Here is a 17,509-nt window from a genome sequence, read left to right on the forward strand (position 1 = left end):
CGCGAGGGGTCTCGAGCAGTCGCCGGCTGCCCCCGGGGCTACCTCCGTGCCCAGCGGGGCCTGACACCTCCCCGTGTCTCCGCAGCGCCTGGCCGCCCACCTGCACGGGCAGCGCTGCCCTCCGTACGTGATCAACCTGGACCCTGCCGTGCACAACCTGCCTTTCCCCGCCAACATCGGTGAGTGCTGCGCCCTGCGGGACGGGTGGGCCAGGGCTGGAGGAGCGGCCTGGAGTCCGTCAGGAGAGAGCAAGTACGTAGGGCCATAAATAGACACAGAACCGGTTTGCGGAGAGTGCTTTTCATATGTTCCGCGGAGGCGGATACGTGAGGTGTTCAGCTGGGCTGCTTGTGTTCCCATAACAGAGTCCAAGTTCTAATACAAGAAGGACTTGGAGACCTTTTTTTTTTTTTAATCGTAGCTCTTTTGTCCAAACAGTCGCTGATACTGGTATTTTTAGAACCAAAGCCATCCTTCCAACGCGTTTTTACATTTTTTATATCATCTGGTGTGATTGGAGGTGTTTGGGTTCTGGAGGCTTTTTTTTTGTCAGTGATAGAAATATTAGCAGATTTGATCTGGTTCCCTACATCCACATATGCTACCAACAAACAGCTTTTTAAAGCACTTTAAGAGACACGAATTTTAGAGAAAATATTTTAGCAATGAAACAGATCTTATGTTTAGCTGTTCCAAAGAGCATACCAATCCCTGGTTTTGTGACAATCCTGTCTCTTACACTCTGTGAAGTACGCCAGCCAGCCTCTCCAAAGGATAAGAAAGACATTGTGGGTACGCAAGTTGTTTTGCTGATGTCAGAGGAGTGATGGGAGTATCTGTTCCAGTGCTGGCTCTCTAGTAATGCAGATAGGTAGGTATGCTTTGTTAGCTGATGGTAACCAGTTGGGAGTTGGAAAACTGCTTATTATGTCTTTCTCCCCTAGATATCAGGGACACTGTGAAGTACAAAGAAGTTATGAAACAGTATCCTTTTTTTGTCTAAATAATGATATTTGAAATTTTAAGTTTTTGAAAATAAGCTGTCCCATGCACACTGTGATGAAGGAGCAGGAGGGGGGGGAGATTGCACTAATGCAGAGTGGTGTGTGAAGATCAAGAGGTTTTGACTGTGTATTTCTTGCATGTGATGTTAGGAATGTGTGTTCTACAAGATTTGATACTTCTTAGGTAGATTTTTTTTTTGTTGAAGCTAACACCCTTTCCCCTATGTTATAACTAGTCTAATTTTATTTGTCATAAACTAATATGGAAATTCCCACTTGCCTGTAGTAGATGGAGAAAACTATTTCTCCATTTGACCATAATCAAAGCACTGTTGTCTCTCTGAATCTCAGGGACATCGGGGTGTTTGCTCTTGCTCACAGTGTTGGTGACTGTAGTGCAGTAACATTACACTAAAGTGGCTGCACTTCCAGAGGGCCGTGGAGGTCCTTGGTCTCTTATGTAATGGCTTGTGCAGATGGAGGCGGTACACAGTCTTTGGTTTTGACTTGCAAGTATGACTCTTAAATTCAATATTTTAGACAAGAATAAGGGTGGTGGGGGATAGGATTCTGGATTTTGGCTGTTGTTTGATTTGGGGTTATCAGCAAAGCATCCTAAATATGAGTTTCAAATTAATATGTAAGTGCATTATTTGCTTCACTGTGTCTGTTAGCCATTACTGGAGTTTCTGTGTCTTGTTAATAGGGGCCTAAAGGGGATATCTGGCCTCATGTTTGGATATTGAGAGTAGTGATAGAGAAGACAGTATGTTATGAGTCAATGCTGGTTCTTGTGCAGTTAAAGCAAAAATTGCAAGGAGAAGCCACATAGCCCCTCTTCCTTCTGTCAATCACACATGTTTGGGTAAGAGAGTATTTGTTACCTTGCTGAATGACTTAGAAGACGTAATCATGTATTAGGGCTGCTGTCTCTTGATCTCAAGGTTTCCAGTGTGCATCTGTTGTCAGAGTTGAGAAAGAAGACCTCTGGGGTCTGCATAACCATCTGCTTTCCTAAATGAAGCATCAGATATGGGCTAGGCCCAAATGGCGGAATAGTGACTTCTCTCAATCTCTTTGCTACAAGATTTGACCAGGTACAAGGTAGTTTCTATGTGCTGTTCCTATGATGCTGTGCTGGGAGACTGGGGGGGTTTTGTGTATGTCGAGTCTCAGAGGTCACTGTGTTTGGTTAGCCTTCTAATATTTTTGGGGAGTTACTCTCCATACAGAACCATGTATTTTACAATGCTGTCAGAGCACACTAGTTTTCATATGAGAGATTTCAGTTTTTCAGCTTTTTTTAAAGTAAAATTAAGAAGCCACATGTACAGAGCATTCTTCAGTCTTTGTATAGGACTGTTGTTGCACCACATTTACTATAAAATCTTTCATGTGAATGCTCTGGTTTTGCAGTAGGGAAGCTCACTTCTGGAAACCTGTTAAATTTTCCTGGGGTTATTTGATAATTGACAGACCTCCTAAATCGTAACACTAAATCAGCTCTGGGGTGGGGACTGATGTCAGATATTGAGACAATCTCTTGGTGAAAAGGCAGGGAACAGCTGCCTCTAGCCAGGTACTAATTTCTTTAGCCAGGTACTAGAACACACAAAATCAAGGTTATCTTTGACCTATGCAGCGTCTGAGCATTTTTCACCCCTCCTTAGTAGGGCGTTTTCACACTCTGAAAAGTGTAAAGACTTTAACCTTTTAATATACACCTGCAGCTGTGCAAGTTGATGTAGTTTCTGCTATGAAATGAAGATGAAAGTTTCCTGTTGTGAGCCTAAATACAAAATATACTTCTGCCTTTTCAATCAGGTGATGAAGTTTATTGAAAAAAGACAAAATGCATCCAAGTGAGTACATTCTACTGAGTTGTGCTTTTCTGGCATCATTGTGGGAAAATCGCGAAATTCTAAAAAGCTTCTCTGAATAATTTCTAGTTGGCTTTTTCAGCCTTGATATAAATTTTATGTAGAAAAGCGGATAGAATGGATAAACTAGATTTTGTTTGGATACATCCAAAAAAAAGCCTGCTTATTACAGTTCTGCTTTTCTTGTCTTCCATTGGACTATCACTTTCTCTCACACACTGTTCAAATAGGCAGCAATTAATTATTTTTCTGAATATTTTGCACTACTAACTGTCTGTCAAGTTGATGCCTTCAACTCCTGAGAGTACATGCTTCTTAGTTACAAAATTAACACAGGAGATTTTCAGGCATGCCCATAAATCCCTTTGGTGTTTGGGAGAAGCTTTTCTCATCTCTTAAAGAATAACCATGTCATTTACCATTGTATGCTGGTGATAATCTAGTCAGAACAGGACCCTGTGCTTGACTAATTTTCCCTTATTGTTGTTTGGGGGTAACTTCTTACCAGGTATGTTATTATTGACACACCAGGGCAAATTGAGGTATTTACTTGGTCAGCATCAGGAACCATCATAACTGAGGCCTTGGTAAGTGCTTCTGACATGACTGGACAGTGAAGTTGTGTGAATGACCTGTCTGTTGAGCAGTGAACTTCTAATTAAACTGTCTTTTACTTTGTGTTCCCAGGCTTCCTCTTTTCCTTCAGTTGTTGTCTACGTAATGGACACCTCTCGCAGTACTAACCCTATCACTTTTATGTCCAACATGCTGTATGCCTGCAGGTAAGAAAAGCTGGAAATGCACCCCATCTGCTTCAATTGTTGTGTCTCTTTGGTAGTTATTTTGGAGGGGAATCATGGAATGGTTTGGGTTTAAAGGGACCTTTAAGGGCCATTTAGTCCATGCTCTCTTCTGTGGGCAGGGATACCTTCCACTAGACCAGGTTGCTCGAAGCTCCATCCAACCTGGCCTTGAACACTTGCAAGGATGGGGCAACCACAGCTTCCCTGTGCAGTGTGCTCCAATATCTTTGCACTGTCATCATGAAAAAATTTGTCAGCATGTCCCTTTCAGCTTAAAACCATTATCCCTTGTCCTGTCACTACAACCCTTGGTAAAAAGTCACTCTCCATTTTTCTTAAAAACCTCTTTGTATACTGAAAAGCTGCAGTAGAGCTTCCCTGAAGCCTTCTCCAGGCTGAACAATCCCAACTCTCTGGCCTGTCTCCATAGGAGAGTCCTTCCAGTCGTCTGATGGGCTCCTGTGGGCCCACTTTACAGGTCCATGTGTTTCTTGTACCATGGTTTCCAGAGCTGGATGTCCAGATGGGATGAGAAAAGAGTAAAAAGGGAGAATCACCTTCCTCACCCTGCTGCCCATGCTGCTTTTGATGCAGTCCAGGGTGCGGTTAGTTTTGCACTTGGATGTCTCATATCCACTTAATCTACTGGCTTGGTTATTCTCTTAGTGATTTTCTCATTGAAAAAGCAGAATAATTTAGGTGTCAGGGGACATCTGGAGGTCATTGGCTCAAAACTCCCACTGAAAGCATTAAATAGTCCATGAGACCTTGGCGTGATGGATGCTAGTTACAATAGATTTAACATTGCCTATTGCTTATAAACCCATTTCTCTAAGACGTATCCAGATAGTCTAGTTTAAGCTCCTTCATGTAAATACGTAGTTTCTTACTCTATTTTTTGATGTTATTGGTACTTTAAGAGATTCTTCAAGATTTGTTTTGAGTTCAGCATAGCAGAGAGTTATTGATTTATAGTATTTTTTCTCAGACATGAATTTATCTGTTTTCTTTCATGTTAAATCAGGGACAAAATACCTATGGAATGATCAGCATAGCCAGAGCTGTCATAATTCATGGCAAATGTTGGTAAAAGGTTTTCAAAACCCCTCACAATCCTTGTACCAAGGTCAGGAGCTGTATCACTGTAATAGTGCTCAAAACGTGTCTTATTGCATGCTTCATTTTCTGACATTAGTTTGAGCAAAAGGCGATAGCACATATACGGTGAAATGAACGTGTGAGCTCTTGTGTCAATGTAGTTTTTCTTTATGGATGTTCTGTGTTATTTGAATTCATCGCTGAGTTCACAGTCTCTTAGAACCTGAGGTCTGAGTCAAATGCAAAATGCAAAGGGAGTTAAAAACTGGGGTCTGAGAGTCATAGAAAATGGTAACCAAAATCAACTGGGTGTGTATTACCGCAGGCCTAGGCCCTAGGGTATATCACTGTGTCCCGCAGCCATAGGGAGGAGGAGGAGAGAAGATCCAGCAGGCAGGAATTGCGCAGCAAGATTGATTGATTTAATTATTTTACAAACTCTTTTATAGACTTTTTTCTTCATAGTCTAATTGGACAAAGGACCAGCCACCCCTTGGGGTGATTGGCCAAAATCCTAAAACATCCCTTGTCAAAATATTTTTCTACTATACCATAAACAAGACTTTTCAAGGTTGCAGGTGGCTTGGTTGTTTACATACTCTGCTACCTCTTCTGTGAGAGAGAAAAGTCTCTCACGGACTTAGAAAATAGCAAGAAAATCCTTGCTAGCAAAATTTTTGTATCTACAGGTGTGTCAGAGATTTTCTGTCTCACAGATGTGTGCTTATGTCTTGGGGAGGCATATTTTGTTCAACGATTGTAAGCAGGACCTGGGTGAAAATTACATTCTGATTGGTGCAGAGGAAAATAATTATCTTTCGATATCGAATGTATTCAGTTTTGCACAAGTCTTGTCTGCCTTATGCTTAACTTGCTTTCTATTCTAGTGAGTTTTAAATTAATGTTAAACTTTTTATTTTGTGTCTCCCTGCCCAGTATCCTGTACAAGACAAAGCTACCTTTCATCGTAGTTATGAACAAAGTAAGTTAAAGCTTTGGTTTCCATTTCCTAGTGGGATATTGTTCTGCTTAGCTTCTTTGCTGTGGTGTTTTTGTTTTACCACAATAATAGATTTTTCTAGAAAACAGAGACAGAGGGGGCTGCAGGCTGACAACCAAATCTAAAAGAGGTCTTTAATCTGGTATCCAAATGCACAAGAATAATCAGGGATGGGCAGTTGCACCCAAACTCTCAAGTCAGAGAGGATACTAACACTTTGAAACATGTTTTGGACCTTAAGCCTGGGCTATAGGGAAACTTAACTCTGTAATGTAAGGGGGAGGTCATTATGGAATCTGCTCTTATACTCCCTGTTTCCACAGAACATTTGTCTTCAGTGTTGTTTCTGCTCAGCAGCAGGCTGACTCACAGTGGGAATGGTGTAACACCTGCATGTTTTGAGGAAGGAATCCCACATATTGTACCAGGCAAAACTTAGCAAGAGATGTTTGATCCAGTATTTGCTGGGAGGCAGACACTAGTCTAAAGATACACATCCACTGTTGTGTAATGCACTTGCAGCCTTAAAGGAATGCTTTTGATTTTAACAGCTGTCTCTTTAAACATAATCATTTCAGATATTAAAATAATCCCATTAGATTTTTGGTGTGAGTGCTGCTCCCCACAGACATAATTTGTATTTGATCCCCAACACAGCAAGCTCCGTGTGCACACACATACATTTCCCATAGGCCGTGCCTTGACTGTGACATTTTTCCTCACACCAGCCAACTAGCATTAGTGTCTACTGTGCCCCAACTCTGCCCATCTGCCCAGTGACCCAAACCATGCATATCTTTGATACCTGCTTGCTTACTGAGTAAGATTTTGTACACTGTTTTCTTTCTAACTCTAGACAGTAATTTTAGAATAAGCTCCTAAGCTTTTTTGTTCCATAGAAAAAGGCACAATGTAGGAAAGTCGTTCTCTCTTAAGAAAATACACCTTTTAAGAGACTAAAAGAAGTGGGACTTGATCAGTATATGTAAGGAAAGGTAGGCCCGAGGCTTAGGATTCATAACTTCAAACCTTATTTTAATTTCATGTTTGCCTTTTCTAACGAGTAAAGGCAACAACATTTTAAGAATTTTTAGCAAAATATAATTAAATTTAATTTTTAAAAATTTACTCTTAATAAGAATGGAAGAATCCTGGGCAACTGATACATGTGCAGTGACAAACAGATTTTAGAATTTTAAGATTTGCAGAGGGGAAAAAAAAGCAATTTGTAGAGGTGATTTAATTTTATTTATAGAATTCTAAGTACTCGGGCTTTGGCCCTTGGTGGATTCAGTTCTGTCTCAAATCTCTTGAGTAATGCTAGGCAGTACTTCATCTTCCTCCTTCCCACTGGTGCAGGAAAATGAAATATATCAGAGTTTTAGGCACCTCATATTGTGCTAAGAGTGGATATGCATGTGGTAAGATGTTTATGAAACTCTTCAGACTGTGTGCATATGAATCCATGTAAAGTTGTGGAACCATCTCACCTGCTTGTGTCCACTGTCTTGCACTGACTTTGGGTTATAACTTCTTTGGGTCGGAGCACAGCTCACGTTTATAGACACCCCATGGGCTGCTACCCAGCGTGGAAGTGGCACTTGCTCCCCCAGCCCCCAAGCAATCAGGAAAGCTTAGGATTTCAGTGAGGACTGTTCTCGTCTGGCTTCAATCATACTATTTACACCTACTCTTTACACTGATCTACTATTTACACTGTAAACATTATTGTACAGTATGCAATTTTTGAATGCTCCTTTCCAGTAAATCATATAAGGCTTTAGACCCGCGATTGTTTCCTTAGACAGTTGTTGCCTTCTTAAGCCTGGGCGGTTGTTTGTCTTCTTTTCAAGTATTCATGTAGCTGGTTTGATAAAAACAGAACTTGTGAAACTTCAGACCAGGGCTGAGTATTTTGAAAAGATGAACATTTTGAAACATGGATTTTTTTTTATTTGAGCACTTAACAGACTATGGCTAAGATTATTACTTCTGAATATTTTCCCTTCTCCTTCCAGACTGACATAATTGACCACAGTTTCGCAGTGGAATGGATGCAGGACTTTGAGACTTTTCAGGATGCCCTGAATCAAGAGACCTCCTATGTCAGTAACCTGACTCGTTCTATGAGTTTAGTGTTAGATGAATTTTACAGTTCACTGAAGGTATGAATCTTCTTTTTGTTTATCACCTCTCATAAGCCTGGAGAAGAGAAAGCTCAAGAATAATGTTTTTGATGTAGGGTGGGAGTAGAGTGTAAGGAAGGCAAAAGGCAGACTCTGTTCACTGGTGCTCAGGGAAAGGAAAAGAGGCAATAGACACAAAGTGAAATGCAGGAAAAGAGGAGAAAAAGTTACTTCATTTTTAGTGATTGAGCACTGGAACAGATGGTCCAGAGAAATTGTGAAGTCTCCATCCGTGGAGACAAAGTCGAGAGCAACCTGTTCTAGTTAATTCTGCCTTTTGAACAGAGAAGTTGGACTAGATAATCTCCAGAGGTATCATCCAACCATAACCATTCTGTCCTTCCGTAAAGGGTCTTTGCACTGCCCTTTTGAACTGTAGTCTGTTGATGAGCCACGTTGAGGATTTGCTAATTTGAACACAGTAACTTTAGTAACTTGTCACGCTGATTGGCAGCCTGAATAATTTAATACTGAATTGTGATTAATCGTGAGAAGAAAGCTAAGATAGGCTGGTAAGAGGCAGCATTCTTTGTTGCAGCGTTTCCTGTCTGAGGTGATCTTCCTGGTTCAGAAAGTGTCTAGTACAGTTGTGCAATTTAGTACATGGGAAGAACGGAAAGAATCTCAAACCCAAACAAACACCCTCTCCCCCCCACCCCCCATATTTGCTTGGGCAAGAAGAAGTTGGAGGTTTTTTTCCCCACTTAACCAGGTTTTGAGAGGACAAAATAATTCAGTTCCTCAGGAAACCCTATGCATTGTTGGCTGTTACTGATCCCATAGTCTGCGCTAAAGGTTTCAGCTAATTGTATTTGTCATCAGCTTTTGCTAAAGTAAAAGCAAGCCTTCTTGGCTTTATGGATATTAAAAGAAAGACAATGAAAATAAGTGATTCCATTCAGATAGGTAATGATAATGTAGCCAGAACAAAAGTATGGTAAGTGTTCTATGTGGAACAATATACAGAATTTCAAAAGGGATTGTAGTGGTGCCATACACAGAATTAAAGTACTTCCTGTTCCTTACTTGTTAATTAGGTCATATTTCTCTGCATATCAGAGCTGTTAGAACACTGGACTAGAGAGCAGGTCATACAACGATTATAGCATAGACTGCAGCTTGTACTTAAGTGCAGGGAAAGTATAAAAAACAATATATGTCGCCATATTATAATGCTTAAAATCCTTTGGAGAGCTGTCTCATGTTTGTATTAATGATCAAGTGCAAGGCTGTATTGCAAAAAGTCTTCCGTTTGAAAGTGAGTAGTTGAGACTGTCTTGCTTTTGAAAAACAGGAAGAACTTTCATTAGAAGATGATTGATTCTGGCCATTAATAGTCCTAATGAAATGTATTTTTAGGTAATTGATTTAATACAAGCAGAACAAATGGCCAGAAGTGTAATGATAGACAAGTTCAAATTAGGAAGGAGATGTGCATGTTGAATGTATTGCCGTAGTAGCTGATGAAATTCTCCACCTCTTGCTGTTCTGGGGTTGGACTGGGGACTTCATAAAATGTGCTGTGGCTAAATAAAATTAGCCGTAATTTATTAGATGTAATAAATAATTTATTTCTTAGCCGTAATTACTAGCCGTAATTTCAGAGCCAGAAGGTCAGTTCTTGTCTATTTTGCTCTCTTAATTCTAGTACACTGATACATACTAACTACTTATAACCCTAGGTGCAGATTGGATTATTAACAGTAAACAAGTAAGCAACAGAAAGACCTGACTTTCTCTTGAAATGCCCAACTTGTTAAAAAAACCCAAACAAAGCCCCTTCCCCGAAGAGACACCCCCCCAAAATACCGCAACAACTCACCAAACAGAAAACCAGCAACAACCAAAAAACAGAGGTAAAAAACATGAACAGCAAGTGGAGAAAGAGTTTGAAAGCAGGATGGATAGAAGCAGAAGTGTTACTGCACATTCCTATGCCACTGTGCTGATTAAATGGCTATCATTAGATTAGTAATTATTTGTTGTTAGAAACTGGTTTGGTTACTCTCCAGTTCTGGTGTGTGGTTTCTTTTGCAGGTGGTTGGTGTTTCTGCAGTGCTCGGCACAGGACTGGATGAGTTTTTTATCCAGCTTTCTAAAGCTGTGGATGAATATGAGAGGTAAGGGGATAGTTAACCCAGTGAACACTTCCTGAAGGTATTGATTTGAAACTCCTTTGATTTGAAGGACTCTACACTTTTCTTAGCCAAGGTAGTTTAGGGTTTCTAATAAACTTCAAGCATCAGCATAAAAAGTGGCAGTGAAAAGGAACTATTCAGAAGTGAATTTTTGTGTTAGCTGTACAGAGGAAAAGCAAAAGCTATCTGTGCCATCAAATATGTGAAGTAATATTTTTTTCTAATTCCATACAGTGATCAAGGTTTGAACTGTTGCTGTTTCAATTAAGTATGTTCACTTATTTTGCATCTGTTGGTTTCAGAGTCCAAATCTGGGTGAAAAGTACTGTTAGTCCTTCTGAAATGTCTCTTAAACATGAAAGCCTAGAGAAAACTTTTTTTGGGATAGGAAGGAAGCTTCTGAGATGATCCTTACTTAATATAAATCATGTGTTGATTCAGACTGAATGCACTCTATCTTTTCAGAGAATATCGTCCAGAATATGAGCGCCTGAGAAAAACACTGGTAAGTGTTTTTAGCTAACGTACGCCCGGGTAGTGTATCTTGAGGTTACTTTTATGCACACAATTGCCTTTAAGTTGAGAGGGTCTAACATTTCATTTACTAGTCATACTCAGTGTGGGAAAACTCCTGTCCTGAAGAAGTATGCTATCTGCCTTTTTTTCCTAGATGTGGTGGAGCATATCTTTACAAGAATAAAGACGTTTATAAAACACATATTGTTGGCTGCTTTAGTGCTAATATTTGAGCTAATTGTGAGAAAATGATTGGGAAATAATTTTGTATCTTCCATTCAGGAGGATAGAGAGTTCTTGAAAATAAATTCTCGAGTGATTTGTTGAGGGTATCCCTGTATCTTGCTGTACCAGTGAAGTGTACTGGTTTGACTTAGTAACAGAGACTGATTTGCAGTGCCAAAATCAGTAGCTCTGCTCACCTTGAGTCCTAGCTGTCCAAAGGACAGTTCTCTGCAGGCACAGCTGCACTGAGTTTGGCTTCCTGATGCTTCTGAAAATGTTCTGTATGTCCGCCATACTGGAGGTTGCTGTCCATGTTTGGTCAAAAGCTCTGTGTGACCTTAGTTGTAATATAAGACCTGCTTCGTGACTTTTGCACTCTGGCTGGGGGACAGACTGCTGAGTTTGGGTGAGGTTACTTTTCTACTGGTGTTTTAAATGTTCTCAGAATCCACATGTAACTCTTTCTCTACAGGAGGAAGCTCAAGAGAAACAAAAGAGAGAGCAGCTGGAACACTTGTGGAAGGACATGGGCAGTGTGTGTGTGCAGGGCAGCACACTGGCAGGTACCCCACGAGGAAGATTAAGTTCACTGCAGAAGTTTTCTGAAGAGTTTGCGCTGAGAAGTGCTGCTCTGTTTCACAGCAAAAGTGTGAAAGCAGCTCCATGTTAGAGGAGCGGGGCTTTAGTTCCTGTGGGATTGGCCACACTTAGCTCTTCCTGTGTTAGTCACAGGCATGGAAGAAACTGCTGTGTAGCTAAAGCAGCAGACATCCTAAAAATAATGAAGTACTTTAGAAAGGGTGAAACAGATTAGAATATGAGACAGCTGTGCTGTTAGTGACACTGTTCCTTACATGAAGTATGTGCTGATGAAGTCTGTCCTGTGTCTTTGGGATCCACAAGCAGTTTTCTGTCCTTTCAGAGCAGGTGTTCATTGCTGTGTTTATGTGCAGATAGAAATTGTCAGTGTTCACAATACCGTACCCTTAGCAAGCTGGTTTGTGTACAACCATTTCTTTTCCCTTCAAGGACCCGATGATGCTTCTGCAATGGGTCCCTCTGAGCTAATCCTAACACGAGGAACTCTCAATGAAGAGGAAGAAGAGAGGGAGAGTGATACTGACGACATTGACCATGAAGGTAAGGGAATGAGGCCTGAAAGCTGCCCATCTAGTCAGGAAATCCTCTCTGTATTTCTTACCTGGATGGACTGTAAAGAGAGCCTAGAAAACAAGCAAACATTCGGTCACCTAAATACATGTGTCAGAATCCATAGCAGAAGTCCACCTGCAATGTTTGTTCACTCTCCAACCTTTGTGAAAGTTCAATTGTGAATTTTCTATTTAAGTAATTGATAGGTGTATAACACACAGAAAACGGAGGACTTGTTAGGCTTGGGGCACACGGTGACCTCTGACCCTGATTGATGCACAGCTGTTTCGTCATCTTTCTGACCTTACAGTTTCTGCCCTTGGATCTCTTCCCTTTTGATGTGACTATGGTCTTGGAGCAATCTTCTAAGTTCTTAGAGGGTGTTTTTTCTCTTACATAGCTCACAGACTTAATCTTCATTCTTCTCCTGTTCCATTGAGGTTTAGGATCACTTATTTCCTTTGCCCTGTAATGTAGGTGAGGATCCAACAGACGTTCTGTGTTGTTCTGACTATCCTGACTCTAGTTTTTGTCAATAACAAAAGTAGAATAGCACTGAACTATCGTTTCTTCCCCCAGTGACTGAGGAGAGTCATGAAGAACCGGCCTTCAGAAACTTCATGCAAGACATGCGGATGAAATGCCAGAGAAAAAGCAACCTGAATGAATGAGACCTTCACAAACAGAAGGTTTGGAAGGAACAGCATAAAGAAACTTGCATGGAACCATGCATGAAGACCTTTATTTGTGAACAGCTTCCTCTGACAGATTTTTATTTCTCTTTCTGCAGTAACTGTTGGTCATGTGAGTTAAAGATCTTGTGGCTGAATGACTGCACATTTGGACATCTGCCACTGTGGCTTCCTGAAGCTGAAGGAATCAGATAGCAGTCTCATTTCCTCCAGATTCTTCAGATCTATCTGTTGAGAGCTTAGATTTTGAGCTCTGACAGCATCAGTATCCAGAGCACTAACTGGTCCCCAGAAACACATTTCGTTTGCATGTGCAGTCAGGTGTCTGCTGCAGCCAGGGCACAAGGGATGCTGCATTGAACTTTATCAATCTACTTGCTGTTTGATGATTTGGTTTCCATTAAATATATTTTATGTACTGAAAAAATGTGTGATAATAATAGAAGGAGATCTCATTTTATGCACTGTTCTAAGGTGCGACTTTTTCCCCTGTGCTTGCAGCCCATCCGTATGGATGCACAGCAAATGCATCTTAATTACATTATACAGACATGGTACAGATGCCTCCCAGAAAAATCCCGAGTAAAGAAAGTTCCCAAGAGGGAAAGTAGTAAAAAGACTAAGCTTGATTTGGCTGAGAACAGAAATACACATGGTTATATACTGGCTGCATATATCCCTCGGTTACTTAAAGCAAAGGCATTTCCGTAGATGAGTGCCTACCTGGAATATAGACAAGTGCTTGGAGACTGGCTAATACTTTTTTCCCTGGTAGACACCACAGGCGGAGATGTTCACTTGCAGTTTAGCAGTCTGGACCCTGGAATCTTTGGGGTTTTTTCCTCCACATGAAGCGGTGGCCTCACTGGATAGGTCTCCGAGTGGAAATCTGGCACAGGGTCTGCTAGCACCAAGCCCAAATCCCTAGTGTGGAATACCACTCTGCTTTAATTTATATATCACCACTTCTCTTAGTGGATAAACCCCTCAACTTTACTTCAAGTTCACCAAGTTCTGAACTGTGGCCACCAAGATTTTATGGCACCATGTCCATGGTGGAATCCTGGAAAACACGAAGCATATGGTCCTATGGGAATGTTCACAAGGAACCACACTGACCTAATCTGTGACTACAGCCCAAAGGGAGATCTCTTCCCAGCATCTCCAGCTGTGCTCAGTGTGCCCTCAGGTTCCTCTGCCTGCTGCTTTGGGAAGTATCCCTAAGGTGCAACAAAGAAAGGAGCTTGTTATGGGCACAGTGTCTTGGGGTTCAGGGGGAAAAGAACAAGTTTTCAGTCTTTAGCACCTTGCACTCCCTCAGCATTGATAGCAAAAGGCTTCAGCCTTGGGAAGACAAGGAGTCAGATTTTACAGATCCCGGTCTCACCTCGGCCTTGCCGCAGGTACAGTCTGACAGAGAGAGGGAAGGAAACAGGTCAGGATGGACAGCCTGCTCTCAGAAAATCATCATAATCCATGAAGCATTAAGTAGAGCTGTAAGAACTTCCCAAAATGTTCATTCCCCTGCGGACTGAGGGCTCAGAGCGGCACTAAGTTGAAGCACAGGCTGGACCTGCCATGAACAGACAATGTAAATGTAAGAAGTAAAAGTTACTTAGCCAATTCCGTAAAACATTCCAAAATCAGGCTCCTGGGATATGATCATCTCTGGGTTTTTTCCATAATGTAAATTCTAAATTTTCTTCCCAGGTTTTTGTTTTTCCCTTGGATTCTTTTAACTGTTGTTTCAGGCGGTCATTTTGGTATTGTAGAGACAATTCTACGTTTTCTGTCCTTTATTTCATTTCTCAAATTACTGTTTTCTTTTATCATCTGTTCCCTCCATTGCCGTGCAGATTTTAAACATAGTGCCAGTGCACTACAAATAATGCTTTCTCCTTTTTTATCTTTTGGTGATCCCCATTTTTCATCTATTTTCTCCTGCATTTTTTCCCACTCATACCAGTTATTTACTGGACAAGGACCGTCAGTTTCAATATGAAAACTGTGCCTTCGCAGGTAATCTGCTAAGCCTTTTGTCTGTTTCTCTTCTTTGACTATGCCAAAAATATCAGGGAACAAGTGGGAGCCTCAGGCAAGCCCCGCCTTAGCCTCAGATTTTGGCAACAGCTAAATTTAAGAAAGCACTCTGGCCTGCAAGTTCTAAGAATGGCAGATCAGGTCAATTTATAAAATCAGTTACTTATTGAACAGACAGGAAATAGCAGACAAAAGGTCTTAATCAGAGTTACTACGCAGTATAAACAAAAAAGTGCATGATATCAAGGTACTCATTTTAAAGCTTGCAAAAGAAAGAGTATAGATTAGGAGTCAAATGGAACTTACCACCAAAATGACAATAGTGTACACAGAGTCCTTTCACTCAACCTCCAGAGGAGTAACCACAAAGCAGGCATCCCTGCTCTGGAGAGAAACTCCACACATTTGCAGGAAATGTGCAGAAGGCTTCTGCTTTGTGAAAGTTTGGTGTCGCTTTTATAGTTTGTAAAGTGAGGTGTCAGTCAGAAATCCAGCTTATCTTTCCAGCTTGTCTTTCACCTCACTTCCATGGTGAGGTGTTCATTATCAGCCTGGAGTGTTGATCCCATGGCACCAAAATAACTTGCTACAAGACAGCTTGTCCTGTTTGAGTTATGTCACCAGTTAACAAGCAACAGATAAGCTCTTCTGGGGGTGACATACCCTGCTACTGGTGCATCTGAGTGGCAGAGAGCTCTCCCCAAGTAATCCATGCAGTACGGGGCCGTGACGCTGGCCACGACTGGCAACGTGTGCCTGGGAAAGGGCAGTCGGGTTTGGCAGCATTCCCAGGCTTGGCTAACACCTCCAAGGGAGTGTGGCAGTGCCTGCAGAGGTGGGATGTTGCTCCAGGTGGGATGGCAGCTCCTCCCCACCTGTCAGTTGGCACCATCAGGATTTTTAATGCCCCTGCCTTGACCTTTCATTATGTTCACATTACTTACCACATTAGAAAACCCAGGAAACCCCAAGAAATTCTTGCATGGTAGAAAGTCAGATTCAGTGTGGTGTTATAAACTTACTGTTTGGACAGCACAGATACCTGCCCATGGGTTCATACACTCCTCATGCCACCACCACCAGTCCTTAGTGATCTCCAGTTCCCTGGAAAAGCTGCCCCAGTCCCAATCTGTGCCAGCAACAGCTGCAGCCTGGCTGAGCAGAAGGCTCAGCGTGGGACATGTAAGAACCCTCACCTGACTGCTTGCACTTGGAGTGAGATCCAGCTACAAACTGAACTCTGGATATAGCCCCAAAATGTTCTATAATCAGACCTTTAAAATGGCTCCAAAAGGCAACAGCTCCAGTGCCAGCTCTGTACCTGCACAAGTCCTTGTCCCAGCCCCAGCTCAGTGACACACACAATAAATCAACAGTCATACAGGCCTTGCTTGGAGAATTCCTAACTGAAACCCTCGCCTTTCCTGCCCACAGCTGAGGGAAATTTGACATAATATTAATAAATAACCTTTGCTGAGAGCAGTCACCACCCCAGTCCTTCAGGCTTTGCAAGATTTTGTAGTGAATGGACTCAAATTCAAATCCTAAATCTAAATTTCTAACAAGTTTAGTTAGAAAGATGCTGGACAGAAATCTTACAGATTTAAAAGTCTGCATAAGGATTACAGCATAACTAACCATAAAATTGTTTTAGCTGCCAGGGACCTACTTTCCAAGGTTTCAGACTCTGTGGTCAGTTGCCACCTCTGCCATGTCTCCTTCATATGTCCTTTACCCCACGAGAAGTTGAAGAGCTACTCCCGGTTTGCTTTTTAGAATCAACTCCTAAGTATCAGTGTAATAAAACATTTCTAAATCTGGTAAATAGCCTGAAGAAGAGTGATTGAGAATGGAAAGGACAGTATGCAAATAGCTATTGTGGATGGGGTTGGAATCAACGGCCATAAAGATCACTATAAATGAAATTCAAAGGAAATTATTCATTTGTTCTTAGGTTTGGAATGAACGGTACTCTTCCAGAGGGGAATATTCACCTGTTAAGATTCTGTGGGATAAAGGAAAAGAGGGAGGAAGCAGCTGGAGAGTGTACAGGTGAATTTTTGGTGGATACAGGGAAAGACACGGGAAGGGGCTCTTAGGTAAAATACCCCTCATGGGTACCACCAGGAAAAGCCCCATTTTTCACAGCTCTGACATTCCAGAGGAGTAAACAGTGGTCAGCACATCGTTTTCTGTATTCCTTGGATGCCCAGTGCTTTGTTGGGAAGAGATAATATTTGGAAATGAACAAATCCAGGGATGTAATTCCTGATAGTAAAGCCCCAGAGACCATGGTTTTGATATCCTTCCAGCACCCAAACACAACAGAGACCATCGACAATGGTCTAAGAAATATTGTAAAGGTACTGCAGCAGGTGTGGCCGCTGCCCCGTGTCAGTAAAAGAGCTGCACCGCAGGACCGTCGGGGCAGCGCTGCTGGTTCAAAAGAGCAGCACGGTAAAGGCTGGGAAGTGTGAGCAGAATAAAATATTGAGAGTGGTCTAAGAAATATTGTAAAGGTACTGCAGCAGGAGTGGTCGCTGCACCGTGTCACTAAAAGAGCTGCACCGCGGGACCGTTGGGACAGCGCTGCTGGTAAAAAAGAGCAGCACGGGAAAGGCTGAGAGGTGTAAAGGGAATAAAATGCTGAGCATGGTAAAAGAGGTCCAATAAAGGTACTGCAGCAGGTGTGGCCGCTGCCCCGTGTCACTAAAAGAGCTGCACCGCGGGACCGTTGGGGCAGCGCTGCTGGTTAAAAAGAGCAGAAAGGGAAAG

The 17,509-nt window shown here is 41.8% G+C and overlaps 1 protein-coding gene and 1 long non-coding RNA gene across 8 annotated transcripts; both read left to right on the forward strand.

Annotated features, from left to right (window-relative positions):
- The first annotated feature begins 43 nt into the window (after positions 1-43).
- Positions 44-14,717, forward strand: GPN1 (GPN-loop GTPase 1). Of its 6 annotated transcripts, XM_017733702.1 has the most exons (14): positions 44-179; positions 945-984; positions 2,035-2,101; positions 2,829-2,866; positions 3,393-3,471; positions 3,572-3,666; positions 5,722-5,767; positions 7,804-7,950; positions 10,009-10,091; positions 10,575-10,614; positions 11,323-11,413; positions 11,880-11,990; positions 12,582-12,691; positions 12,793-14,717. In XM_017733702.1, the coding sequence occupies exons 2-13, from the start codon at positions 977-979 to the stop codon at positions 12,671-12,673; spliced, it is 897 nt and encodes a 298-aa protein (XP_017589191.1). In that variant the 5' UTR covers positions 44-179; positions 945-976; the 3' UTR covers positions 12,674-12,691; positions 12,793-14,717. The 6 variants fall into 6 exon arrangements, with proteins under 6 accessions (XP_017589191.1, XP_017589190.1, XP_017589193.1 ...); XM_017733701.1 differs by having other exon boundaries at positions 12,582-14,717; XM_017733704.1 differs by lacking the exon at positions 2,035-2,101 and having other exon boundaries at positions 2,725-2,866; positions 12,582-14,717.
- Positions 14,718-17,067: 2,350 nt separating this feature from the next.
- Positions 17,068-17,487, forward strand: LOC108446622. Of its 2 annotated transcripts, none has more exons than XR_001861880.1 (2): positions 17,068-17,097; positions 17,410-17,487. It is a non-coding gene; the product is annotated as an uncharacterized LOC108446622 (long non-coding RNA). The 2 variants fall into 2 exon arrangements; XR_001861879.1 differs by lacking the exon at positions 17,068-17,097 and adding an exon at positions 17,104-17,253.
- Positions 17,488-17,509: the final 22 nt, after the last annotated feature.

Source organism: Corvus brachyrhynchos, unplaced genomic scaffold, assembly GCF_000691975.1.
Source record: "Corvus brachyrhynchos isolate BGI_N302 unplaced genomic scaffold, ASM69197v1 scaffold25, whole genome shotgun sequence".
NCBI classification, from domain to species: domain Eukaryota; kingdom Metazoa; phylum Chordata; class Aves; order Passeriformes; family Corvidae; genus Corvus; species Corvus brachyrhynchos.

Bases quoted from the DNA above. Each gene is read 5' to 3' on its own strand.
- GPN1 (XM_017733701.1), top strand. The intron at 2,867-3,392 runs GTGAGTACATTC...ACTTCTTACCAG, and splicing joins AAAAGACAAAATGCATCCAA to GTATGTTATTATTGACACAC. The intron at 5,768-7,803 runs GTAAGTTAAAGC...TTCTCCTTCCAG, and splicing joins TCATCGTAGTTATGAACAAA to ACTGACATAATTGACCACAG.